Source organism: Microcaecilia unicolor, chromosome 12 (genome assembly GCF_901765095.1).
Source record: "Microcaecilia unicolor chromosome 12, aMicUni1.1, whole genome shotgun sequence".
Taxonomy (NCBI): domain Eukaryota; kingdom Metazoa; phylum Chordata; class Amphibia; order Gymnophiona; family Siphonopidae; genus Microcaecilia; species Microcaecilia unicolor.
This window is the reverse complement of record NC_044042.1, coordinates 92,578,632-92,604,012: the sequence shown is the minus strand read 5'-3', so window position 1 is coordinate 92,604,012 and position 25,381 is coordinate 92,578,632. Positions and strand designations below refer to the sequence as shown.

Genomic DNA, 25,381 nt, shown 5'->3' with positions numbered 1-25,381 from the left:
ATTCATACCTGGATTTTTAATGTATCTGGTCCAAAGCTCTTATAAATTGAACTCAAGTTTCAAATCTGCTTTAAAAACATTATTTAACAATGCTTATAATTCTTGAATTATTTACTATGGCTTTTGTCTTTCTTGCTTTCATGTCCTGCTGGCCAACCTGGGATCTCTTTTAATTTTTTTTTTTTAAATTCTCTTTTTACTTCTCTTCTATATTATGATGCATTTCTTTTCCCACTATGTTTTTAAATTGTAAACTGCTCTGATGAGTGCTCTAAGGGCAGTGTATCAGATACATGAAATTTGAAACCCGAGTTCAATTTATAAGTGCTGGCAATTAGAGCTCACACTTATCCAATTTACTTTATTCCTGTATGTGGATGCATTGTGGACTTCTGTAGTATTTTCCGAGAGAGTGAGCTCTAAAATGGCCACTACTACTGCAATGCCTGGCTACTGAAAGAGGGTTAAGGACCTGGCTCCAAGTGCCCAACTCTGATGACTGCAGAGTAGAGAAGCTGCACAGGAGTGGGGATAGTGAGATTCCTGTGGATACCTCTTAGATCTCATGGGGATGGACCCAGGTCCTGCAGGATCCCCACAGAAGTGCCTTCCTTCCCCCAAGTTGCAGGGTGCCATCTTGGCACATACCTCAAGGCACACTTGGTGGTCTAGTGGTTTCTTCAGGGCAGCAAAGATATTCACTCTTTCCTGCCAGCTGCTGCTGATCCTCTTGCCATCTCCGCTTTTTAAAAAATGGCTGCCGAGACGACTTTCAGCGGGGAGACAGCGAGAGGATCAGCGGCAACAGGCAGGAAAGCATGGGGATCTTTATTGTCGTTCTTTATTGTTGGTGGCATTTTTATTGAATCTCACTTATATTTTAAAAAATGCCGGCTTGTGCAGCATACGGATGTATACAGAGGAAGTATAATAACGGAATAACACTTCATAGGTAGGCTAGTAATTTGTTATAAATCATAATTGGGACGGAGATCACGTGGTGCCATGAGCTAGGCGGCAGCAGCTGGCGAGAGCTCCGGAGCCCCCATCCCACCACTAAATATAATACCAGACATTAGCACCTTTTTTCTTCGTCTGCTTGGGAAACTTAACACGTATGGACAGATATTTAAGAAATAATCCGGCCGGAATGGCGCAACGCTCCGCCAAAAAAGAAAAAACGAAATTGAGCGGAGAGGAACCCAAGATGGCCGACGACATGGCGGTGGCGGCAAAAGAATTCACCGAGGCGCAATTAGACCAATTAACGGCAGCCATCGCAAAGGCCTGGGAGCCTAAATGGGCGGCCCTGGACCGTAAGCTTGAAGGCTTTAACTCACAGCTCGATGGGCTAAAAACGCAGGTGGCGGACGCAGAGGCCTGGATATCTGCATTGGAAGATGATTCCCAGGGCTATGCTCCTGATATCGCCGCGCTAAAACAGCAATTCTCTGAGCAGGCGAGTAAGATCGACGATATTGAAAATCGCGCCCGACGAAATAATATCCGTATCGTAGGATTGGAGGAATCCCTCCCTGAACGCAACCTAGAGGTATGGCTGGAAAATTGGCTCTCCAAAGAACTTGCCTTAACAGATACAATGGGCGCGCTGGTAACTGAAAGGGCCCATCGTGTAGGCCGGAAACGAGAGACTCAGAACAGGTCGCGTGTTGTTGTAGCGAAGATCCTGAATTACAGACATAAAATTGAAATCTTACAGGGATTTAGACTTAAAAGAGACTCACTCAAGCACAACGGGAGGAGCGTTTTGATCTTCCAAGACTTCTCAGCAGACGTACAGGAGCGGCGGAGACAATACCATCCGTTGTGCACAACCCTGGTAGCGAAGAAGATCCGCTTTGCAGTGCAGTACCCGGCGAGACTCAGAGTCATGATAAAAGACACATGGCAGACATTTAACTCGGAGACCGAAGCTAAAAAATTTTTGGTAGACCATAACATCATTGAATCTCTGTAATGCGGCTCTGAGCCCAGTGAGTAAGTGAAATATTAGAAAGCCTGATGTAGATAATTGCACAGTTATCAATATGAAGGTAATTGTTGCAGTTTGCAGGTGGGATGGGGACCCCAGGCACAAAAACGGGATCTACAATTCTTCCCCTGACTACTAAGGGGAGGGAGTGGGTCAACTGGAGGGGAAGGGAAGGTTGGGGGGGGGGGGGGGGGGAAGGGGAATTTCCTGTAACTTTGTAAGTTTGTGTATGCTGTGGATGGCTATATGGCAGACAAAAGCAGATGGGTTTGGGGAGAGGCCAAAAGTTAAGGAAACCCAATTAGAGCAGGCCGCTCTGGATCCTCTGGGGGGAGATGAAGGGATAACAGTATGCCAGCCCGGATAATATCATGGAACGTGGGGGGTATTAGCAACCCCATAAAAAGAGCAAAAATATTGCAAGCGCTAAACAGACACAGGGCAGACGTGGCCTGCTTGCAAGAAACACGATTGACTGAGATAGAACACTCAAAATTGCGTAGAAGCTGGGTAGGAGAGTGCCACTCAGTAGCAGCGCGGGGGCGGGGGGGAGGCCTAGCTATTCTAATTAGGAAAGGAATATCATGTACCGTGGAGGTGCTTGAACAAGGCAAACAGGGCAGATATCTTGCTGTAAAAATATGGCTTCAAGGGCTTGAATTTATATTAGTAAATTTATATGGCCCGAACGAACATATCCCTGGGTTTCTTAGTGGGCTGGCTAATAGATGTTTACAATATAAAACAACAAAAATAATAGTGATGGGAGATTTCAACCTAGTCTCAGACCCACAACAAGACACTACAAGCTCGTCATCATCCTATTACTTGGGGCAGAGGCGTAAAGAGTTTCTCATGTTCCAAAGAATGTTGGACTTAGTCGATGCATGGAGAATACTACACCCAGGTGAGCGAGAGTATACCCATAGGTCCAGAGCCCATGGCACGATGGCGCGATTAGACCACACAATGGTAGAGCGATCACTATTCTCTATGGTTACTGCAGCAGAGGTAGGCCCGGAGGAGATATCAGATCACTCAGTAATTTGGATAGATCTGGTGATACCCGCAGACAAGCAAGGAGGTGGGGGATGGAGATTCCCAGCGTTCTTGTATAATGATCCACATTTTAAGATATTTCTAAGTAAAAAATGGGAAGATTATGAAAAGAATAACAGTGAATATACTCGGGGCCGAATTAACCTATTCTGGGCTGCATCAAAGGCAGTCCTAAGAGGAGATATTATTGCTTATTGTAGCAGGAGGAAAAAAATACAACTGGCAAGTATCTTGCAGCTAGAACAAAAATTACAGAAGGCAAAAAGGAGACACGCAAATAAACCTAATCAGATAACATTAGATGAGTTAAAAGCCATACAGACCACTTTGAACACCTTATTGCATGAGCGAGCGACAAGGTCATCTCTTTATTACAAATATCGTTTACACAGATTTGGGAACAAATCAGGAGCCTTGCTGGCACGAATTATTAGAAATTGGGAGGGGCCCCGGGCGATACCTGTTTTGCGGGATGCACAGGGGACGCTCACTAATTCCAGAGCACGTATAGGACAAATGTTTACTGAGTACTTTTCGGGTCTCTATGAAGCTAACCCACAGACATTTCAACAACAAACACAAAGATTCCTAGAGGGACTTAACTTGCCCAAGTTAACAGATTTAGAAGTTGAAAAATTAAATGCCCCATTGACCATGTCTGAACTGCAGCAGGCCATTAAATCCCAGAGACTCAGATCGGCACCTGGTCCCGACGGGTTTACAGGGGAATACTATAAGTTACTTCCCCCCAGTGCGCTGTTGACTTTGTTGGGGTTCTACGAAGACGTGATCGATCGAGGTCAGTTTCCCCAATATGCGAATGAGGCCCTGATTACACTGATCCCCAAGCCGGGGAAAGAATTGGATAGAGTGGAGTCCTACCGGCCAATATCGTTGTTGAACGTTGACATAAAATTACTTGCCAAAATTCTAGCCAACCGGTTAGCAGATATTTTACCTAACCTAATAGGCCCAGAGCAGGTAGGATTCGTACAACAGAGACAAGCAACACAAAATGTACGTAGACTGCTGCTGGCTATGGCAACGTGCTCGGAGGAGGGGTGGCCAGCGTTGGTTGTTGCCTTGGATGCAGAAAAGGCATTCGACCAGGTCCGATGGGATTACCTATTTAATGTATTGGGACAGATGGGATTTTCAGGATGGTACCTCCAAGCGCTTAAATCTTTGTACTCTCATCCTACGGCAAGGGTGTTGGTCAATGGGCTCCGTGAAAATGTGTTTAAAATAGAAAAAGGCACTAGGCAGGGCTGCCCCCTCTCGCCCCTGCTCTTTGTATTATCCTTAGAGCCCCTACTGTGTGCACTCCGTGAGGAGGAGAAAATTCGAGGTGTTCTCATAGGGACTCGATGTATCAAGGTGCTGGCATACGCGGACGATCTACTGTTGACCCTGACGGGTCCAGGGCGGTCTGTAAAAGAACTGTTACACAAAATTACACAGTATGGGAAGCTTTCTGGGTTTAAGTTAAATGTGTCCAAGTCTATTGCAATGGGAGTTGGGGCAGATGAGGGGAAAGATTGGGGGGACAGTTTACCTTTTCAGCAAGTGAAGGGCCACATAAAATACCTGGGCGTGGTGGTTCCGGCGGACCTCAATAACTTGTATGATTTTAATATCAACAGGCTTTTGAGAGAGACAGAAGCTAGCCTGAAGGCATGGGCCGGGCTCCCCCTTTCATTGTTAGGCCGCATTGCCTTATTTAATATGATCATAGCACCCAGGTGGTTGTATGTACTGCAAATGTTGCCATTGTATATAAATAACAAGCATGAACGAAAGTTGAGGACCTTGACGCAGAAATTCCTCTGGCGGGGCAAAAAAGCTCGTCTCGCATTTAGCACGCTCTGCGTGCCAGTGGAACATGGAGGACTGGGGCTGATGAACATAAGATATTTAAATATAGCTAGTGGCATGAGGACAATTAATGACTGGTTCCGAGGAACAACAGACTTCACAGATACTCCACTGGAACTCGAATTCACAAAGGGGATCCATTTCAGCAATTATCTACACTCAGCTGGGACGCAGATGCCTCGTGTTTTGAAACGGACAAAGATTATGCCATGTGCGGTGGCAGTCTGGAAATGGATCTGTAGACTCCACAACTTTTCTTCGAAAGTGACACCATATCTACCAATCTGCGGCAATGCAGCTTTTGCTCCGGGACAGTTATACGCGGTGTTCCACAGGTGGAAGAGACGAGGGATGGAATACTTAATGCAAGTAATCACTAGAGAAGGACGTATGAAGCCATTTATTGAAATGCAAACTAAATATGGAATACAACAAAATGAAAAATTCTTTTACGAACAATTGAAGCATTACGTGACGTCACTACCTTGGGAGTCCTTGGCAGAAGATGCACAAGAAGAATTATCATCGGCATTTTCCCTGGGAGCGCAACAGAAAGTGCCCTTATCTTACCATCACCGTCATATAAAAGATACAGCAGAAGAACCGGATTACCTGCGTTTGGCACGACAGTGGACAACAGATCTTCATACCGAAATTAGTGCAACTCAGATTAAGTCCCATGTTCTGTCAATAAGACGAATCACATTCCAGTCTACACATTGGGAATTACAATACAAGTTTGTGCTGCGCGCGCATGTGCCCCCCAAGCGAGCATTTTATATGGGTCTCTCTCCCTGGGGGGAATGCCCGAAATGTAGAGCAGAAGGAGCAACCTTGGGGCACATGTTTTGGCAGTGCAGAGAAGTGGAGAGATTTTGGAAAGAAATCATTAAATATGTAAATTCTCTCTGGAAACAATGTTGGACTTATAATTCAACCTTTTTGTTTGGTCATCTAATAATAGGCCGACCAGCAGGAAAAGGCTTCACATCATTTGTTCAACGAGCGATTATTGTGGGCAAACAAGCTATACTAACAGAGTGGCTATCGATGAGAGGCCCGACACTTCAGCAGTGGAGGACACGTATGATATGGATGTTACGTATGGAAAGAATGAGCGTGTCTGATGTCAACTCACAAGTGGGAATACAATTTCAACAGCGGTGGACCCCATTCTGGAACACTCTAACCCCATCGGCAAGAAGCTATCTTCTGAACTTACAATAGCATACAACAGTATATTGAGATTGAACGTTAACTAAAGGAAATGTTTGTGGGGGGGGGGGGGGGGGGGGGGGGGAGGGTGGGAGGGTGGGGGAGAAAAAAGAAATGGATGGTCAACAGTTGGTTAAGAGATGTATTTAGTGATTATATGGTTCTGTTCACTAATAAAAATGATTTAAACATAAATCATAATTGGTGTGTCATTTGGAGGGGCTGGTTATAGGGACACCCTAGCACTGTTATATTTGTGCAGAAATATTTTTCTCCTGGTAAAGGGCCACTAAAACAGGCATGTTATGACAATCAGGATGCTCAACATTCAGAGTTTCTATCTACTTATTTACAGTGCGTTTTTTTTCTAGCAAAAAAGGTGCCGGTACTCAAATAACAGGCCACCCTTCAGGAGTGGGGCGATCACTGAGAGACCCACTCCACAATAGCCAGCCCCCTGCAACCAGTCACAGATTGGTGTGTAGAGCCTGAGCTTTTTCATTAAAACTTGGGGTCAATGGGCCAATTTTAGCATACAATGGAAAAGGTGCCAGTACTCAGTACCCCCAAGTACCCCCTCAAAAAAAGCCCTGCTTATTTAAGACATTTACATCCCACATTAAACATAAATTAGGTTGAAACCTTGGAGCATTTAAAATCCTTTTGTTTTGTAGATTGCAGTGGTATATTATAAAAACGCACTTGCCTTTTTTGCTACTATTTTTTCACAGAGAGGTATCGAATGAGGGAAGGGCTTCCTTCATGCAGAAGCTTTGTCCAGCATCAGTCTAAATGTGCCAACATTGTCCAGTTCAGCACACTATTAGCCGCCAAGTTCATACAAAGTTAATTATGTTCTGTAGAAAATAAATCTGTTGCTTCAGGCTGTTTGCTATGTGAATATTCCATCGCTGTTTTATTGCTACCAAGTATTACATATTAAATGCATTTGCTTTAAACTTTAATTCATTTATCCAGTACTTACATGTACATGTTTTACTTTTTAAACCCAAAGGTGAATCTTAAGGGTGGTTGAACAATTAGGTATAAACTGTGTTGTTTCTCACTTTACTTGTTTTGGAATTTGGACTGCTTTGGGTCCTCTGCTGATCTGTACATCTGCAGTCAGCAGAGTATGGAAGAAAATGATTTATGTTACTTTTACTAGTATTTTTATTGCTTATAAAATCTGGCTTTCTTGGGGGGGGGGGGGGGGGGGGGGGGTCAAGGTGACTGCGGCACAGCAAGGGCTGAGTGGGCCAGGAGGGGGGACGGAGATGGGTTAGATTTCTGTCCCTGTGCAATTCTCTACTGCAGCAGTCTGATTTGCCTAACTCCTGAGTTTTCCTTGAATACATCTGCAGCGCCCTGTGAACATTAAAATGATGCAATTGTCACTGCTCCGCTGAACCATCACGCTTCCCCACAACTGGCAAACTTAAATTTCTGCATTTGTATCCCACATTTTCCCACCGATTGGCAGGTTCAATGTGGCTTACTGGAGTCTGGAGTGGATTGGTTACAGTTTGTATACAACAACGTTACAATTACATAGAACAGTAAGATTAGCAGATGTCTTAACTGTGACAGGCTTTATGTGTTTATATTTGTCTCAGGCAAGCACATTAAGTCTTGATCAAGATGAAAGACAGACACCACTATGGGGAGGAAAGAGGGCAGGTTCGGGTCCCATGAAGGAATTGAAAAGCTTAGCAGAATGCGGAGAATCCACACAACATTCAGATAAGATGCTAGATTTTTTCCTTTGACCAATCCACCAGAGCCACCAAAGCAAGGCCCACTGAACCACTTCCAAGCATGATGCTATTGAACCAAATACCTAAAAATAGTCTTTGGCCTGCAGCCACAGAGTGAAGAAGTGAATGAACTTGAGCCTGCAGTTTCTGAATCCTGGCCTCCAGGAGAAACAACCCATCTAGAAGCATATCGAAACGGAATCTCAAATAATCCAAACTCTGAGATGGCACCAGATGACTCTTGGCTGCATGGACAACACAACAATTGCAACACTTGCACCACCCTTGCAATGGCCGTGCTGCTTTCCTGAAAGAATTTTGCTCGGATAAGCCAACTGTCCAGTTAAGGACGAACCAAAATCCTTCCTTCCGCAGCACCGCTGCTACCACTACTATCACCTTACAAAATGTACGGGGAGTGATGACCAAACCAAACGAGGAGCACCCAGAACGGATAATGCTACCCTAAAACTGCAACATTAAGGAACTGATGGACTGGAATACGGAGATAGGCCTCTGTCAGATCAGAGTAAGACTGACTGCCACAATAACTTACCTCTACATCTCCATGCGAAAGGACAGGACTCGGAAGGCCTGGTTCACTCCCTTCAAATCCAAGATAGGACTGAAAGATCCTTCCTTCTTTGGAACCACAAAATAAATCAAATAGCAACCCATGCCCATCTCTTCATCTGGACGAGAAGGACTGCAGTCAGTAAGAACAACCTTTAAAGGGTCTCCATGATGGCCCTTGCTTTTCACTGGTCCCAACAGGAGGACTCTAGAAAGGCATCAGGCAGGGGCATAACTGTCTCAAACCACACTGATCCAAGGTTATCTGGGTCCATTTCTGATTTAAAAAAAAAAAAAAAAAGTATCTAAACCTCACCCCCACCAGGACCGTAGGTTGGACACCGACAACCTCATTGGGAACCACGGTGGTAAGCCTGCGTGGAGAGGCCCAAGTCCTGGCTACCTCACCAATCTCCATGAAAGGACTGAATCCACTCGCTTCCAGACCCCCTGCCAGGCTTATACCATTGTGCCTCCTGGAAACCACCTTTGCCAGAAAAGCCTCTACTAGCCAACTTGATGTATTTTCCGGCAAATCAGGGAACTTCCATCTCCCCAAGGCTCTTAACCTGTTTATCTAACTCATCCCCAAATAAGAGACCTCCAAAAGGGAAACTTGCTGAGCTTCGATCTAGAAGCTGTATCTGCTGACCAACACTGAATCCATAAATATCTCCTGACTGCCACTATAAGAGCCATGGACTTGGCTGAAGAACAATGTACGTCATACAGAGCATCAGAGAGGAAGGAAGATCCCATCTCAATCTCAGTCATCTCCTGGTCCACCATAGTGCACTTATCTGGTGCCCTATCCAAGATGTGTTCAGTCAAGTGAAAACAAGTCCTACCCCCCCCCCCCCCCCCCTTCAGATAGCTGCCTGGACTGCCAGGGCAATCACATCAAAACTCAACTTCAAAAGAACTTCCATCTTGTGGTTCCAAGGGTTCTTAAGGGTTGTACCTTCATCTACCGGAACCATATTCTTTTTAGTCACCACAATGAGCACAACATCCACCATATGAGGTCGGAGGGATTTCGTATCCTGCTCGGGAATAAGATACAGGGAATAGGATACAAATGCACCACAGATCTGGCTACCTTGAAAGGGGCATTGGGAGAATTCTACTAAATCTGAATTATGTCTCTGATGTCCTGGATGCGTGGGAAAAGACATAGAAGACTTCTTGATATCTTTCAACAAAGGATCCACAGTCTGTGAACTCTCCCTCCTTAGGATCATCCTCAAACTAACAGCAGACACCTGAGAAATTATTCCTGAAAGACCAAACCACAGGGATCCTCCTCCAATGTTCTCCTGCTCTAAAGACTCTTCTGCAGTTCAATTTCAATCTGTATCTGAAAGAGGGGAGGCCAACTCAAGGATCTCTCCTTCTCCTCAATGAAATCTCTGCCATTTGGGAAGAGGTAATGGAGGGTGCCCCCCCCCCCCAAGCTCCCCGCCCCCTCGCTCCAATTCAGCCTGGCCCCCTGATTTATGCAGGCAAAAGGCCTTGTACATGGCCAAGATAAAATCTGGCAAAAATTTTGCACATGAAGGCCCCTGAAATGTACCAGCACCCTGCTAAGTGGAGGAAAGAGTCACAGGCTTCAGCCATGGAGGCCTGCTTGTAGAAGCTGCTATAGGTGCTGGAGACAAAATAGCAGTGGTTTCTGCCAAAGTTGCCCACATCTACCAAGTCCCACAGGCAGATGGTCCCTTAGATCGACCTGGAGCAGCTGACATACCCCTGGGGGAAAGGAGACCCAAGTCCAGCAGTCAGAAAGCACAACAGCACTGAGAGGGAAAACAAACACCAATAATCCTACTAAATTCCTGGGGGTTTTTTTTAAGTCTCTGTAGGCCAAGAAACCCCAAAAGCCTAATATTAACCAATTCATGTGTGCTGGTCTGGAAGGACTCTATGAGGCATATTTTCAAAGCACTTAGCCTTCCAAAGTTCCATAGAAACCTATGGAACTTTGGAAGGCTAAGTGCTTTGAAAATATGCCTCTATGTAAACTAGTATGGTCTAAAATAGAACTTCCCAAAACTGTGGGTCACGACCTGGGGGGCTCTTCATAGATGTATCATTATTCTGCATTTCAGTGGGGCTCACACAATTTTATTTTATTACATTTGTACCCCGCGCTTTCCCACTCATGGCAGGCTCAATGCGGCAGGCAATGGAGGGTTAAGTGACTTGCCCAGAGTCACAAGGAGCTGCCTATGCCGGGAATCAAACTCAGTTCCTCAGTTCCCCAGGACCAAAGTCCACCACCCTAACCACTAGGCCACTCCTCCACTTCATGGGGAGGCTGCTATCATGGGGACACAGCCACAAAAAGATTGATAAGCACTGGCCTAAAATACAGTAGTGGTATTAAGTCATAACACAGTAAAATCAGTCAGAAGAATATGTTTAAATAAAATCAGGTAAATATTAGTATGCAATTAAACTGTCCCATAACTATTACCTGAGTATTATATAAATAGCATACTATTCTATAAATATCTACTGTTATTTGTTATTGTTATAATTATTTATGGTCTATGTCCTTTCTTCAAAAAGGCAACAAATAAATCCTAGAAAATACAATACTAGGGTTTTATAAGGGGGTGGGGGGAGTCACTGATCTTGTCTGTGGTCTCTCATTTGCATTCTAGTCCTCCAGAAAAGCCTATAATGCTACAGCAGCAAGCTGACATTCTCAACTGGGGGCAAAATACAAGACAGAGAAGAGATCTGTGTGCCTTGTCTCAAATAATTTTCAACAAGAAATGCTCTACTCCTTATTTGGAGCAGTGTTATATTTTAGTGCCAAGTAGTGGCAGAGAACATTTTAATTTTTGTGTGTCACAAAGATCCTAGGAATTTTTATTTTAATTCTCTTTATTAAATTTTTCATCTTTTGTACATTCAATACATTAAGATATTTGAAAACTTACATATCTTTCTCAATTCAGAAATTAATTTTTTCAAAGAAATTGTAGTCTAATTTTAAACCACGTTATTACAGATACAAGATCAAGGAAATTATAAATTGAAATACTTAAATGAAAACACCAAACCAGTTTTCTACGAAGCGGAAGGTTCACAAAACTTTGCAATCAGGCTACATCAGATGTCTCTGTTACAGCTAATACAGGGTTTCTCATTCTCTCTTTACTTTCAACAAATTCTTTAAGTTTTTTGGGATCAAAAAATAGAAAAATATTCTCTTCAAACTGAATAATACATTTGCAAGGGAATTTGATAAAGAAGTTGGCTCCCAAAGCCAGAACTCTTGACTTAAATGTCATTAGTTCTTTCCTTCTTATCAAAGTCTCCCTTGTCAAATCAGGAAATATATTTACTTTCTCACCCATGAAAGCTTCTTTAACATGTTTGAAAAACAAACGCAAAATATTAATCTTGTCCAATTCAAGGGCAAAAGTCACCAACAAAGTTGCCCGTTCCTTTTCAACTGAAGTTTCTAGAATATATTTATTTATTGTATTTGTACCCCACATTTTCCCACCTTTTTGCAGGCTCAATGTGGCTTACAGAGTATGGAAATGAGAACGTCATTACATGATTTAAGAAAACAGTCGATCATAAGCTGAGGTGAAAGAGGAATTTAGGTAGAAGGTATTAGGTAAGGTCGTGTGAGAGGTGTTTTGGTGTACTTGGGTGGTTTAAGGAATGATTTGTTTCATTGAGGGTGACTTTTGTAGGCTCTATTGAAGAGATGTGTTTTCAAAGCTTTGCGAAAGCTGGTTAGATTGGTCATGGTTTTTAGGGCCATGGGTAGTGCGTTCCAAAACTGTGTACTTTTGTACGCAAAGGTAGAAGCATAAGCCTGTTTGTATTTCATTCCTTTACAGCTGGGGAAGTTCAGGTTGAGGAATTTGCGGGCCGATCTTTTGGCACTCCTGGGCGGTAAAGTTCACTAGGTTTAACATATAGAGTGGGGCATCTGCGTGAATGATTTTGTGTACAGTCGTGCAGATCTTGAACTCAATTCGTTCCTTGAGTGGGAGCCAGTGCAGTTTCTCTCTGAGGGGTTTCGTACTTTCGTATTTAGGTGTTCCAAAAATGAGTCTGGCTGCGGTGTTCTGGGCTGTTTAGAGTTTTTTGATGGTCTGTTCTTTGCAGCCTGCGTACAGAGCGTTACAGTAGTCCAAGTGGCTTATTACCAATGACTGTACTAGGGTGCGGAAGATGTTTCTTGGGAAAAAAGGTTTTATTCTTTTGAGTTTCCACATCGTTTGGAACATTTTTTCATCGTATTCTTCGTACGGGTGTCGAGAGTGAGGTTTCGATCAATAGTGACTCCAAGGATTTTCAGATTTTCTGAGATAGGAAGTGTGCAGTAGGGTGTGGTTATTGTGGGGTAGTTGTTTGTATTGTATTGGGAGGTGAGAACTAGACACTGAGTTTTTTCTGCGTTGAGTTTTAACTTGAATGAGTCCGCCCAAGAGTGCATGGTCTGGAAGCTCTGGTTGATCTCGTTGGTTATTTCGTTTAAGTCACTTTTGAACGGGATATGGATCGTAACGTCATCAGCATATATGTAAGGGTTGAGGTTTTGATTGGCTAGGACTTTGGCTAATAGAATCATTAGGTTGAAGATAGTTGGTGAGAGGGGGGATCCTTGAGGAACTCCGCATTCTGGTCTCCAAGGTGGCGATCTGTCCGTGTTCGTTATTACTTGGTAGGATCTGGTGGTGAGGAATCCTTCAAACCATTTGAGAACTGGGCCTCCGATTCCGAAGTACTCTAGTAGGTGTAATAGTATTTCATATCAGTCAAATTCACAGAATCTTGTTGTAAATCCTATTTATTCTTAAAAGTTCCTTTAATGTAGTAAAGTTTAGTCACCGGAGGATGATTTTCACTTGGTATTTTCAGTATTTCTGACATATATTTCTTAAAAAGTTCCAATGGCGAAATATAGGAGGAGTTAGGAAAATGTAAAATCATTATATTATTCCTTCTTAGTTGGTTCTCTAAATTCTCCATCTTTCTTCCATGCAAATTCTTTTCTTTTATTAAAGAGGTTGCCACCTCTTTAACCATCTTTACTTCAGTATCAACTCTTGCTATATCACTCTGGTGTTGCTCTATTTTATTGGACATCACTAATTGTTCCTTTTTCAAGTCTACCGTTTCTCTTTGAAGAGAAGCGGATATCTGTTGCAGCAAAGAGGAATTTACAACCTGTATTGCGTCCCAGAGAAGGTCCATAGTAACAATCTTTGGTCTTACCACTCTTACGTTCTCTCTGGAAGGCTGCACCTCCATCGATGGTACTATTGGGGTGGATATAGCGAGTGGGCCTCCTCCGCACGCCTGGAGTTCACAGCCCTGTTCGGGCGCCCCAAGTAACCAGGCTCCTTCCCACTCGCTAACACTTCTGGGTCGCGGAGGGGTCAACCCCAAGGGAGAACTCAGCGAGATTCCCTCGATGCTGCAGTTCGCCAAAGTCGTGGCGTCCACCGAGGCAAAGGTTTGCTTCCCCGACGCCTGGATCCCAAAAGCCTCCAGGGTCGTCTGGCGAGCAGTAAGAATTCCCGCCAGAGCTGTAGAGGTAGGAGCCCCGGCTTTTCCTTTCCTCTTCCCCATTCACGATGGGGAGTGCGCCGCCAATGCCAGTGAATACTCTGTGGCTCAGGAGCTCTCCTGGCGTACGTCCGCTCCTGCGGCCATCTTGGATCCTCCTAGGAATTTTTAAAAGACCTTTCCTGCTGGCTAGTTCGATAGTCCAGAGAGCAGGAGATACCTATAGTGGTCCAGTTTCAAGAACTGAGGAAAATGTAAACACATCCTCCTTCAACCTTCTACCAAATGATTGAAATTACACAAGGAAAAATTAGCTCTTATCTGATCATTTTCTTTCCTGTCCTTTAGTCCCAAAGGATCAGTCCAGACAAATGGGATGTGACCATCTGCCAGCAGGCAGAGATAGAAAACTCTTGAGTTATACTTCATGAGCTCCTGTGAATTATTATCAAAGTCCACCTTCCATACTATCCTGCCTAACACCTTCCTACTCTCTTCCCTTACTTAATCTTTATTCAATACTATGTATATCTGATATCATGTAATGACTATGTCATAACAAACTTTGTAAGCCACACTGAGCCTGCAAATAGGTGGGAAAATGTGGGATACAAATACAATAAATAAAAATAAATAAATAGCAACCAAACCAGTATTTGATGCAGTGAAAGTGAGATTTCCAGAGAAAAAAAACTCCAGCCTCTAGATAAAAAAAAGAACTAATGAAATAAAGGGCATAACTCGTGCCTTAGAAATAACATTAACCAGAAATTACATAGAACCCAGAAAAATAAAAAACATCACAGAAAGGTGGGCTCTGGACTGATCCTTTAGGACTAAAGGAAAGAAAATTATTAGATAAAGTAACTAATTTTTCCATTTATTACGTCCCAAATCAGCCCAGACAAAGCGAAAATACATACTTGTAGCAGGTATTCTCCGAGGACAGCAGGCTGATTGTTCTCACAATTGGGTGACATCCACGGCAGCCCCAGGACGGAAGTCTTCCTAGCAACAAATTTTGCTAGAGCCTTTGAGCACGCGCACTGTGCATGCGTCGCCATCTTCTTGCCCGTCGCGCGAGAGTCCAGCTTTAGTTAAATTAGAAAGCAATAACAAAGGACAACTTCAATGGGGAGGTGAGCGGCTTTGTGAGAATAATCAGCCTGCTGTCCTCGGAGAATACCTGCTACAGGTATGTATCTTTGCTTTCTCCGAGGACAAGCAGGCTGCTTGTTCTCACGATTGGGTTATCCCTAGCACCCAGGCTATCATGCTGGAGGCAGTAGTGAGATGTGAATGTGTGGACTGATGACCATGTCGCAGCTTTGCAAATCTCTTCAATAGTGGCTGACTTCAAGTGGGCCACCGACGCTGCCATGGCTCTAACTCTATGAGCCGTGACATTACCCTCAAGAGTCAGCCCAGCTTGGGCATAAGTGAAGGAAATGCAATCTGCTAGCCAATTAGAAATGGTGCGTTTCCTGACAGCGACTCCCCTTCTGTAGGGATCGAAAGAAACAAACATTTGAGCGGACTGTCTGAAGGGGCTAGGCGGAGAATCAAGGATCGAGTAGCGGAACACCTGAGCAATCTACGAAATCAAAAGAAAGATGCCCCGTTAGTATCTCATTGGGCGGAAGTGCATCATGCTGATACAGACCTGAAATTTGTTGTGTTGACCCAAATTTCTGCAAATGTGACAGGAGATATAACATCTATCTTAACCCGTAAGGAGCAACGCTTTATCTATTATTGGCAGACAGTAACACCTCGTGGCCTAAACAAAGAAATCGATTGGGTGGTATGAACACTTGAAAGCACATAAGGTAAACGTCATCATACGGACAATGCGCATGACCCGGCGTCTTTTTGACGGGTGGTTGCAACTGAGAAGTCTCACCGCAGGTTGTTAGATTGTAATATTTAAAACAAAGTTAGAAAAAAGACTGAGCTATATGGAATATATATTTTGAATGAGACTTGAAGGATGATAGCTCGAGTGACTGTATTTTAAGGATTGTTTTTATTCATTGCAGATAAAATAATGTTCTCCTGAGGATGCTAACATAGCGAAACACGCCAGCGTGTTGGATGCTAACATAGCAAAACATGCCAGCGTGTTGGGAACCAACAGCATATACCATCTTGGGAGCTGGATTTTAATCCCGACTTTAGGGAGTAGTGTAAGCTACCGATGTATTTTTAGTCACAATCACGGATGGGGATCCCCACGGAACATGCAATACAACAATGACCCCCCGCACTCCGGAATAAGCTAAGTACAACCTGCATTTGAGCATACCTGTCTAACCTATAAAAAGAAAAGAAAAAGTTTTCTGTATATTTTATAAAAGTGGCAGGGAGGAAGGAGTGCAATGATGTGCTATGGGTGTCAGCAGTAAAAATACTGCACACAAGTTCTGTGACAACGACCCCTCCTACTGAGCACTGTTAGCAATTAAAAAAAAAAAAAAAGAAAAAAATTATTTCACATGTGCACTATTTAAATTTTGTTAGCACATTGGTTTCTTTATATAACTTTTAGTTAAAAATTAATGCCAAGAAGTGCAGAGTGATGCATTTGGGGTGCAGAGCCCCAAAAGAGAGATACTGGATAGGAGGGGAGAGATTAGTACGCTTGACTCAGGAGAGAGACCTTGGGGTGTTGGTATCAGAGGATATGAAGGTGAAGAAACAATGTGACAAGGCAACGGCTGTGGCCAGGATGATACTAGGGTGAATAGAGAGGGGCATAACCAGCAGAAGAAAGGAGATGTTGATGCCCTTCAACAAGTCGTTGGCGAGGCCCCACTTGGAGTATTGTGTTCAGTTTTGGAGGCCGTATCTTGCTAAAGATGTAAAAAGACTGGAAGCGGTGCAAACAAAAGCTACAAAAATGGTATGGGATTTGCATTGCAAACCGTACGAGAAACTTGCTAACCTGAACATGTGGAGGAAAGGAGAAACAAGGGTGACATGATACAGATGTTCAAATATTTTAAAGGTATTAATCAGCAAACAAACCTTTTCCAGAGATGGGAAGGCGGTAGAACTAGATGAATTGAGGTTGAAGGGCGGCAGACTCAGGAGTAATGGTGATGATGAAAACAGTAATGGAATTCAAACATGCATGGGATAAACACAAAGGAATCCTGTTTAGAAGGAATGGATCTACGGAATGTTAGCGGAGATTGGGTGGCAACGCCGGTAATTGGGAAGGAAAACAGGTGCTTAGCAGACTTCTACGGTCTACGCCCTAATTATAACCGAATAGATAAGGATGGACTGGAGTGTAAATTTTAAGGGGCTTCAATGTTAGCTTCAGAACTTTTAGTACAAGAACAGTGCTGGGCAGACTTTTACAGTCTGTGCCCTGAGAAAGGCAAGGACAAATCAAACTCGGGTATACATATAAAGTATCACATACCATGTAAAATGAGTTTATCTTGCTGGTCAGACCGGATGGACCATTCAGGTCTTTATCTGCCGTCATTTACTATGTTGCTAAGTATTCTTTATCTCCACCTGCTGGCAGATGGTCCTTGTGATGTAATGGAAGAAGGGTTTATAAAATGCCAGATAGCTCTATCTGCTTTTTTTAAAGAAGAAAACCCCCAATAATCACCCATTCTTCACACAGTTTTAGTGTGGTGGGTGTTAACTGGAAGCTTTGCGTGGGGGGGGGGGGGGGGACTGGAGTGATAGTGTCTATAAGGAGCATGTGCTCGTGTTAAATGAACAAACTTACTCACTCTGCTGTCTTACTGACCCAAATCAGCATGAGCAGCTGGTCCAGTGATCAGGTGAATTGGTTAGCAAAACTGACACCACAAATCTCCCAGATAGAAACCTAGCCAGCCAGGCAAAATCCTATTTATTTACACAGATGGGCAATCTGTTTTTACTCCCGCCAGTTTTTATTTGCCTTTCTGTGACAACCTAATTACTCTCCAACCTGTGCAAGTTATATTAAACAATATTGTTTAATATAACTTGCACAGGTTGGACAGTGATTATATTTTAACAGCAAGTTTAAAGCCCTTCTGGAGATTTTTTTGGATATTAAATTGGATTGACAACCTATAAATATTCTTTAAACAAAAATGGAGCGGCAAGATGCACGTTGGACCAGACTTTCTCAATAACCATAGGATACTACTAAAAACAGGCATACACAAAACAGGGCATTTTACCTCTGGTGAATTTTTATCCATATCCGTCAAATCCTTGGACAGGACAGTAAGAGCCACATCTTTCTGGAGATGCCATAAGGTTGTAGAGTAAATTTCCATGCCTTCCACTCTGTAGTTCTCAATTCGTCTCACTTCTGAGAATATCCTTTCAGCCTTGAAGGAGGAAAGTTTCAACATTTCTTTAAGTATATTACATCAGCATGCACATATACAAAGACAAGATACAGAGCATGTTAATCATCAGGTACTAAGATAAAAACAAACAGGGTTATTTACTAACAGCACATGTTAAGGCCACTAATGTCTGTTATTTGTTGCAGGGCCCTGTGATAAATAGTAGGTTAATGACATTAACTAAGGCTGTTATTAAATGACTCTCAAAGAGGGCAAACAAAAATGTCAAAATACTGTAATAATTTCCTGAAAGGAGGGTTAAGTCAGGGGAAGCAACAATGCATGTACCGTAGATACGTATAGGTCGTCTTTATACATAAATCACAACCTAACTTTCACCCCCATCTAATGGCTCATGTATAAGTTGTATGGCAAGCATCTCCCTTTCTGATCCCTGTTCCCCTAGGGCTCAGTGTGTCATCTACCATGCCCTGCAGACAGCAGCTGCCAGCATCCTTTCCCCTTCCCTTCCTCATGTGGCCACTTTCTTTCATACATATTCCTGTGCACCAAAGCTGTTCTGGGATGGGGGAGACTGGGGAAGGAAAATGCTGGACCCTAATGGTAAGACTCACATACAAGTCTCTCCCTACTTCAGACTTTCTCATAAATTTTGCAAATTATATGTGAGCATTTACAGTAGTTTTACATTTTCAAAATTATCAAATTATTTTGCCTAGAACAAAAAAGGGTATCAAAAAATAAGAATGTACAAATATTTGCAGATACTTTTTATTGGGACAATGATCAAAGCAAGATTACCTAGAAAATTCTGCTTTCATTATCGGTCAACCGTGTAGGTAAATTCCATTATTACTCTACAAATTTATTATTCATTCATCAATTTTTGAAATAGAATTAAGCAAAGGCAGTGTACAGCAAGTTAAACTGGAGATCATAATACATAGTTTGAATAACCAGACTGATCTGGGCAATGGTACGTGACACATTGGTTAAAAAGTGTCTACACTACTGTATGCAATAAACACACACATAAAACTGATGTTACACTGTTGATTAGTACAAAGACTGGCACACATATAAAGAGCTTAAGACTACACGTACATGCTATTTATGTTTGCACTAGAAAGTAACATTAAACAAAACAAATGAAGTGGTATGAAACATATTGTAGGCAGGCAGTCTGCTAGATAAGCTATTTACAACTTTATCTAGTTAGAATTCAAAATTCATATGTGTAGCCCACATGACACCGCTGGTGAGGCAAGAAAAGAGGATCTAAGATTTTTTTTCTTCACCACAATACAGTATCTATAAACTATTATAAGACTTCCTAGGATCCAGAAGAACCTGTGACACTGAATATTGGAGAGCCTGTGGAAGAAGTTACTTGGCTCTCACCATCAAAGCAAAAAAGAGTAAGGAATTAAAGGTTGAGGTGAAACAAAAATTTCCTGATTCTGCAATATTAAGGCTGAAAAACATCCAACCTGATCTACAGCAGTTTCCAAATAGATAGATCCAGAAGTTTCCCCTCCTCCAAGTAGTGGCACATAGAAGCCCCCTCCCTTGATGAGAATACTGGTATCTCTAAACTACTGTGAATCTCAGGGGTTCAGTATCATGGGTGCCACTGGTCTGATTAAAAGCAAATTCAAAGCACACATTGACAAGTTGCCTATATTACATCCTATGAATTCCTAGTCATAGTGCTAATGCAAATGGGAGCACTAGCAGTAAATCTGAGAGACTAAGATCCTATCCAGCATACCTTGATTTAGGAGGGAGGTTGACTACTGGTATGGTATGTGCAAAAACTAATCCTTTTTGAGATGCTGCCCTGGGAGAACAACTTTTGTTTGCTTTGATCCAAGAATCACTCAGGAATGTAAACTTGGCAACTAGAAAAGATTCAAAGAAGAGTGACCAAAATGATAAAGGAGATGAAACTCCTCTCGTATGAGAAAAGTTAAAGAGGTTGCTCTTCAGCTTGGAAAAGAGGTGGCTAATGGGAGGTATGATTGAGGTCTACAAAATCCTGAGTTGTGTATGAGTAGAAGTGAATCAATTTTTTACTCTTTCAAAGGTACAAAGACTAGGGGAACTCAATGAAGTTACATAGAAACACTTAAACACGAAGAAATATTTTTTCTGTCAATGAATAGTTAAACTCAAACTCTTTGGCGGAGGATGTAGTAGCAGCGGTTAGCATATCTAGGTTTAAAAAAAGGTTTAGACAAGTTCCTGGATGAAAAGTTCATAGTCTTATTGAGATGGACATGGGGAAGCCACTGCTTGCCCCGAGATTGGTAGCAGGGAACACTGCCACAATTTGGGTTTCTGCCAGGTACTGTGACCTGGCTTGGCCACTGTTGGAAACAGGATTCAGGACATTGGCCTGACCCAATATGGCTATTCTTACGTTCTAACACAGCATGAGGGGCATAATCGAAAGGGACGCCCAAGTTTTGCTGAGGACGTCCTCGCAAAACGTCCCGATGGAGGGGCGGGGAAACCCATATTATCAAAACAAGATGGACGTCCATCTTTCATTTTGATAATACGGTCGGGGACACCCAAATCTTGAAATTTAGGTCGTCCTTAGAGATGGCCGTCCATAGACTTGGTTGTTTCTGATTTTCAGCGATAATGGAAACCATTATCCTGCTATTGTTCTATCGCCCTATCATTTCCCCATTGCTACATTCCATTGTTCTATTCCCAGATGATACTTGACTTTGTCTTCCCATAACTCACCACAACGTACCCCATAATCGTACTGTGACCAATTGTATTTCGATCATTCACAATGTATTGTAAGCCACACTGAGCCCGCAAATAGGTGGGAAAATGTGGGATACAAATGCAATAAATAAATAAATAAATAATAAAAACCAAGGATGCCCATCTCAAATGACCAAATGCAAGCCCTATGGTCATGGGAGGAGCCAGCATTAATAGTGCACTGATCCCCCTGACATGCCAGGACACCAACCGGGCACCCTAGTGGGAACTGCAGTGGACTTCATAAATTGCTCCCAGGTACATAGCTTCCTTACTTTGTGTGCTGAGCTCCCCAAACCCCCTACCCACAACTGTACACCACTACCATAGCCCTTATGGGTGAAAGGGGGCACCTAAATGTGGGTACAGTGGGTTTCTGGTGGGGTTTGGAGGGCTCACATTTACCATCACAAGTGTAACAGGTGGAGGGGTGGGGGGAGGATGGGCCTGGGTCCGCCTGCGGGACCAGAGTATGACATTTGAGGATGGCATAGAGGCTGGCACAAAATATTTTTAAAGATTTTTTTTTTGAGGGTGGGAGGGGGTTAGTGACCACTGGGGGAGTAAGGGGAGGTCATCCCCGATTCTTTCTGGTGGTCATCTGGTCAGTTCTGGCATTTTTTGTGCCTTGGTTGTAAGAAAAACAGGACCAGGGAAAGTCATCCAAGTGCTCGTCAGGGACGCCCTTTTTTTTTTCCATTATGGGTCGAGGACGACTATGTGTTAGGCACGCCCAAGTCCTGCCTGTGCTACACTCCTGTGAACTTTGGTCGTCCCTGCAATGGAAAGCAGTTGGGGACGCCCAAAATCGGCTTTCGATTATACCGATTTGGACGACCCTGTGAGAAGGACGCCCATCTTCCGATTTGTGTCAAAAGATGGGCGTCCTTCTCTTTCGAAAATGAGCCTGCATGTCTGTCAGAACATTTTTTTTCCCTGACAAGTATACAGCTATCTCCCCCCCCCCCACATACACATATCCTAGAGCTATAACTTAAAGGTACAACATTGCTACTTGGTTGTAAATTTGAATCAAAACACATTTACTTTTAGGACACTGATGTGTAGTGTCCCACCACTCCCTCAACTCACCCAGAGTATGAAGCTTGTTTAAATGAACATCCTAACCCTGTTTCCATGCATTTATGTTTTATAGGGTCAGTTTGGAAGGGCATGCCCTTCCCTTGACCAGAATAGAATGGGAAAGCCATCAGGATGGAAACTCCTTGAAATGCTTGCGACTACTAGGTATTTAGAGTCCATTCTGCATGTCTCCTACGGAGGAAATGTGTCGTGGCAGAACAGGAACTTTTCAGCCATAATATGCAGCATCTTCAACACACAGACTGGATGTCTGCTCTCCTCCACTACAGGCATAATCTATGTGATTCTGCGAGTAGGCACAGCCAAGGCTTGAGCTGTGTCTGAGCCCCTATAAAACTGTATTCAAATTGGTAGGTTGAGCTTTGATTTCTTGTGATCCTTAATAACTAGTACCAGATAGTACTCAACACTGATCCCTCTGCCTGAGCGGTGCATTTGGTCAGCCAATTATATAGGTAGGAGGAGACATGCACCCCTATTGGCCCAATATGCAGTCACTACTATGTATTTTGTGAAAATACAGAGCTAAATGCTAGGCCAAACAGAAGAATAATGATAATGATGGTGCTCCTTCCCTTCTCAAAGTTTGAGATGCTTCTAAGTCACAAGAAGTAGATCTATAAGGAATGCATTTCATTCAAATCCAGGAACATAAGCAATCTTCCCCATTTAGCGGGTTACTAGGGTGCCCAGGGAAAGCATCAAGAGCTTTAGACAAAATCCTTAAGTCTAGGGTGGGATTGTATCTCAGCTTTTTAGGCTATGAAACTCATTTTCAAAAGAGAAAAACATCCAAAAATCATCATAAAGCCCAACGTGGACATTTTTCTTCTCAAAACATCCAAATCAGTGTTTTCATAACTTATTTTGCAGACATTTATCTATGCAGTTAGTCTGCAAAGCATCCAAATCACAGGAGGGCGTGTCAGAGGCATTTTGAAGGCGGGATTAGGGCATGTCTAACACTTGGATGTTTTACAGCCATAATGGACCACCACCAAAATGTCCAGGACTAAAACTAAGACGTTTTGGTATAAACCTACCCTAAATGACCACTACAGGGAATCAGAGGTGACCCCCCCCCCCCAATACCGCCCCCCCCCCGTGGTCACTGACCCCCTCCCACCCCCAATAAATGTGAATAAAAATATGACTTACCAGCCTCTATGACTGTGTCAGATGTTAAAGTCAGATCTACTAGAGTAGCATGCAGGTCCCTGTAGTAGTATAGTGGCTGGTGCAGTGCACTATGGAGTGGGGGCCTCAGGTCCCTATAGCCCCTCCTGTCACACTTGTGGTGGGAACTGTGACCCCTTACAAAGTTACCAAAACCTTACTGTACCCACATATAGGTGCTCCCTTCACATATAAGGGCTATTGTAGTGGTGTACAGTATGTTTTGGGTGGGTTTTGGAAAGCTCAAGGGACAAGGGAAAAAAAGGTGATATGTGCACCTGGGAGCATTTATATTAAGTGCACAGACGTGCCCTCTACGGTGCCCCACTGCTCTCCTGGGATGTCTGGGGGACCAGTCTACTAAAAATGCTGGCTTCTCCTACATCCCAATGGAATGAATTTCTACGTTTTGCACTTATTATTATTATTTTTTTTTAATGGGCCATAAAACAAAACATACAAAGCACAAAACCCTGTTTGAAACAGTATTTTTGAAGGAAAAAAAAAAAAAGAAAAAAAAAGATGAAGACTTTCGAAAATGACCTTCTTTCCTATTTAGAGTTTGGACATTTTGTGCAAAACATCCAAATTCAGACTTAGACGTCATATTGAAAATGCCTCTCCACATGGAATAAAAATTCTCCACAGTGGTACAAGTTCTAACATTAGACATTTCTCTCTTGGAAACAACCTCAGCATATACAGCGAAGATACGTACGTGAAGCAGGTATTCTCCGAGGACAGCAGGCTGATTGTTCTCACATGTGGGTCGACGTTTGCATTGGCCCAGGAATTGGCATTTTGAAAGCAAAATATAAAAAAAGTTTTGCCAGAGTCTTCTGGCCCGCGTGCAGCGCGCACACCACGAATGCGCGGACTGATTTCTCGCCCCTCGCGTGAGTGCGTTCCCTCAGTTTAATCAAAAAGCATAAAAAGAAACAACTCCAAAGGGGAGGTGGGTGGGTTTGTGAGAACAATCAGCCTGCTGTCCTCAGAGAATACCTGCTACAGGTAAGTATCTTCGCTTTCTCCGAGGACAAGCAGGCTGCTTGTTCTCAAAGTGGGGTATGCCTAGCAACCAGGTTCACTCAAAACAACGAACACTGGTCAATTGGGCCTCACAACGACGAGGACATAACTTAGATTTACCTGAAACCATAAACAAATAACAGAGTGCAGCCTGGAACAGAACAAAAATGGGTCTAGGGGGGTGGAGTTAGATTCTAAACCCCAAACAAATTCTGCAGCACTGACTGCCCAAACAGACTGTCGTGTCGGGTATCCTGCTGAAGGCAGTAGTGAGATGTGAATGTGTGGACTGATGACCACGTTGCAGCCTTGCAAATCTCTTCAATGGAGGCTGACTAAGTGAGCCACTGACGCAGCCATGGCTCTAACATTATGAGCCGTGACATGTCTCTCTAGAGTCAGCCCAGCTTGGGCATAAGTGAAGGAAATGCAATCTGCTAGCTAATCGGAGATTGTGCGTTTTCCGACGGCAACTCCCCTCCTGTTGGGATCAAAGGAAACAAATAACTGTGCGGACTGTCTGAAGGGCTTCGTCCGCACCACGTAAAAGGCCAATGCTCTCTTGCAGTCCAAGGTATGCAAACTGCTTTCATCAGGGTGGGTATGTGGATGGGGATGTTGCGGTTGGCAACAGGATAGACGGGTTCAGATGGAACTCCGACACCACCTTCGGCAGGAACTTAGGGTGCGTGCAGAGGACTACTCTGTTGTGATGAAACTTGATATAAGGTGCATGGACTCCAAGGCCTGAAGCTCACTGACCCTACGAGCTGAAGTAACAGCCACCAAGAAAATGACCTTCCAGGTTAAGTACTTCAGATGGCAGGAATTCAGTGGCTCAAAAGGACTTTTCATCTGCTGGGTGATAATGTTGAGATCCCGGGGGGATGGGACGACTTCCCTATGAAGAAAGATTAAGGAGGCTAGGGCTATTCAGCTTG

The 25,381-nt window shown here is 43.4% G+C and overlaps 1 protein-coding gene across 1 annotated transcript in view; it reads right to left on the bottom strand.

Annotated features, from left to right (window-relative positions):
* The window catches only part of CDC27 (cell division cycle 27), a 456,933-nt gene that overhangs the window by 184,115 nt on the left and 247,437 nt on the right, over nt 1-25,381 (bottom strand). Inside the window, exon 13 of the mRNA XM_030220526.1 lies at nt 18,213-18,365. Coding sequence (XP_030076386.1) covers nt 18,213-18,365 — 153 coding nt within the window. The remainder of the gene's footprint in view (nt 1-18,212; nt 18,366-25,381) is intronic.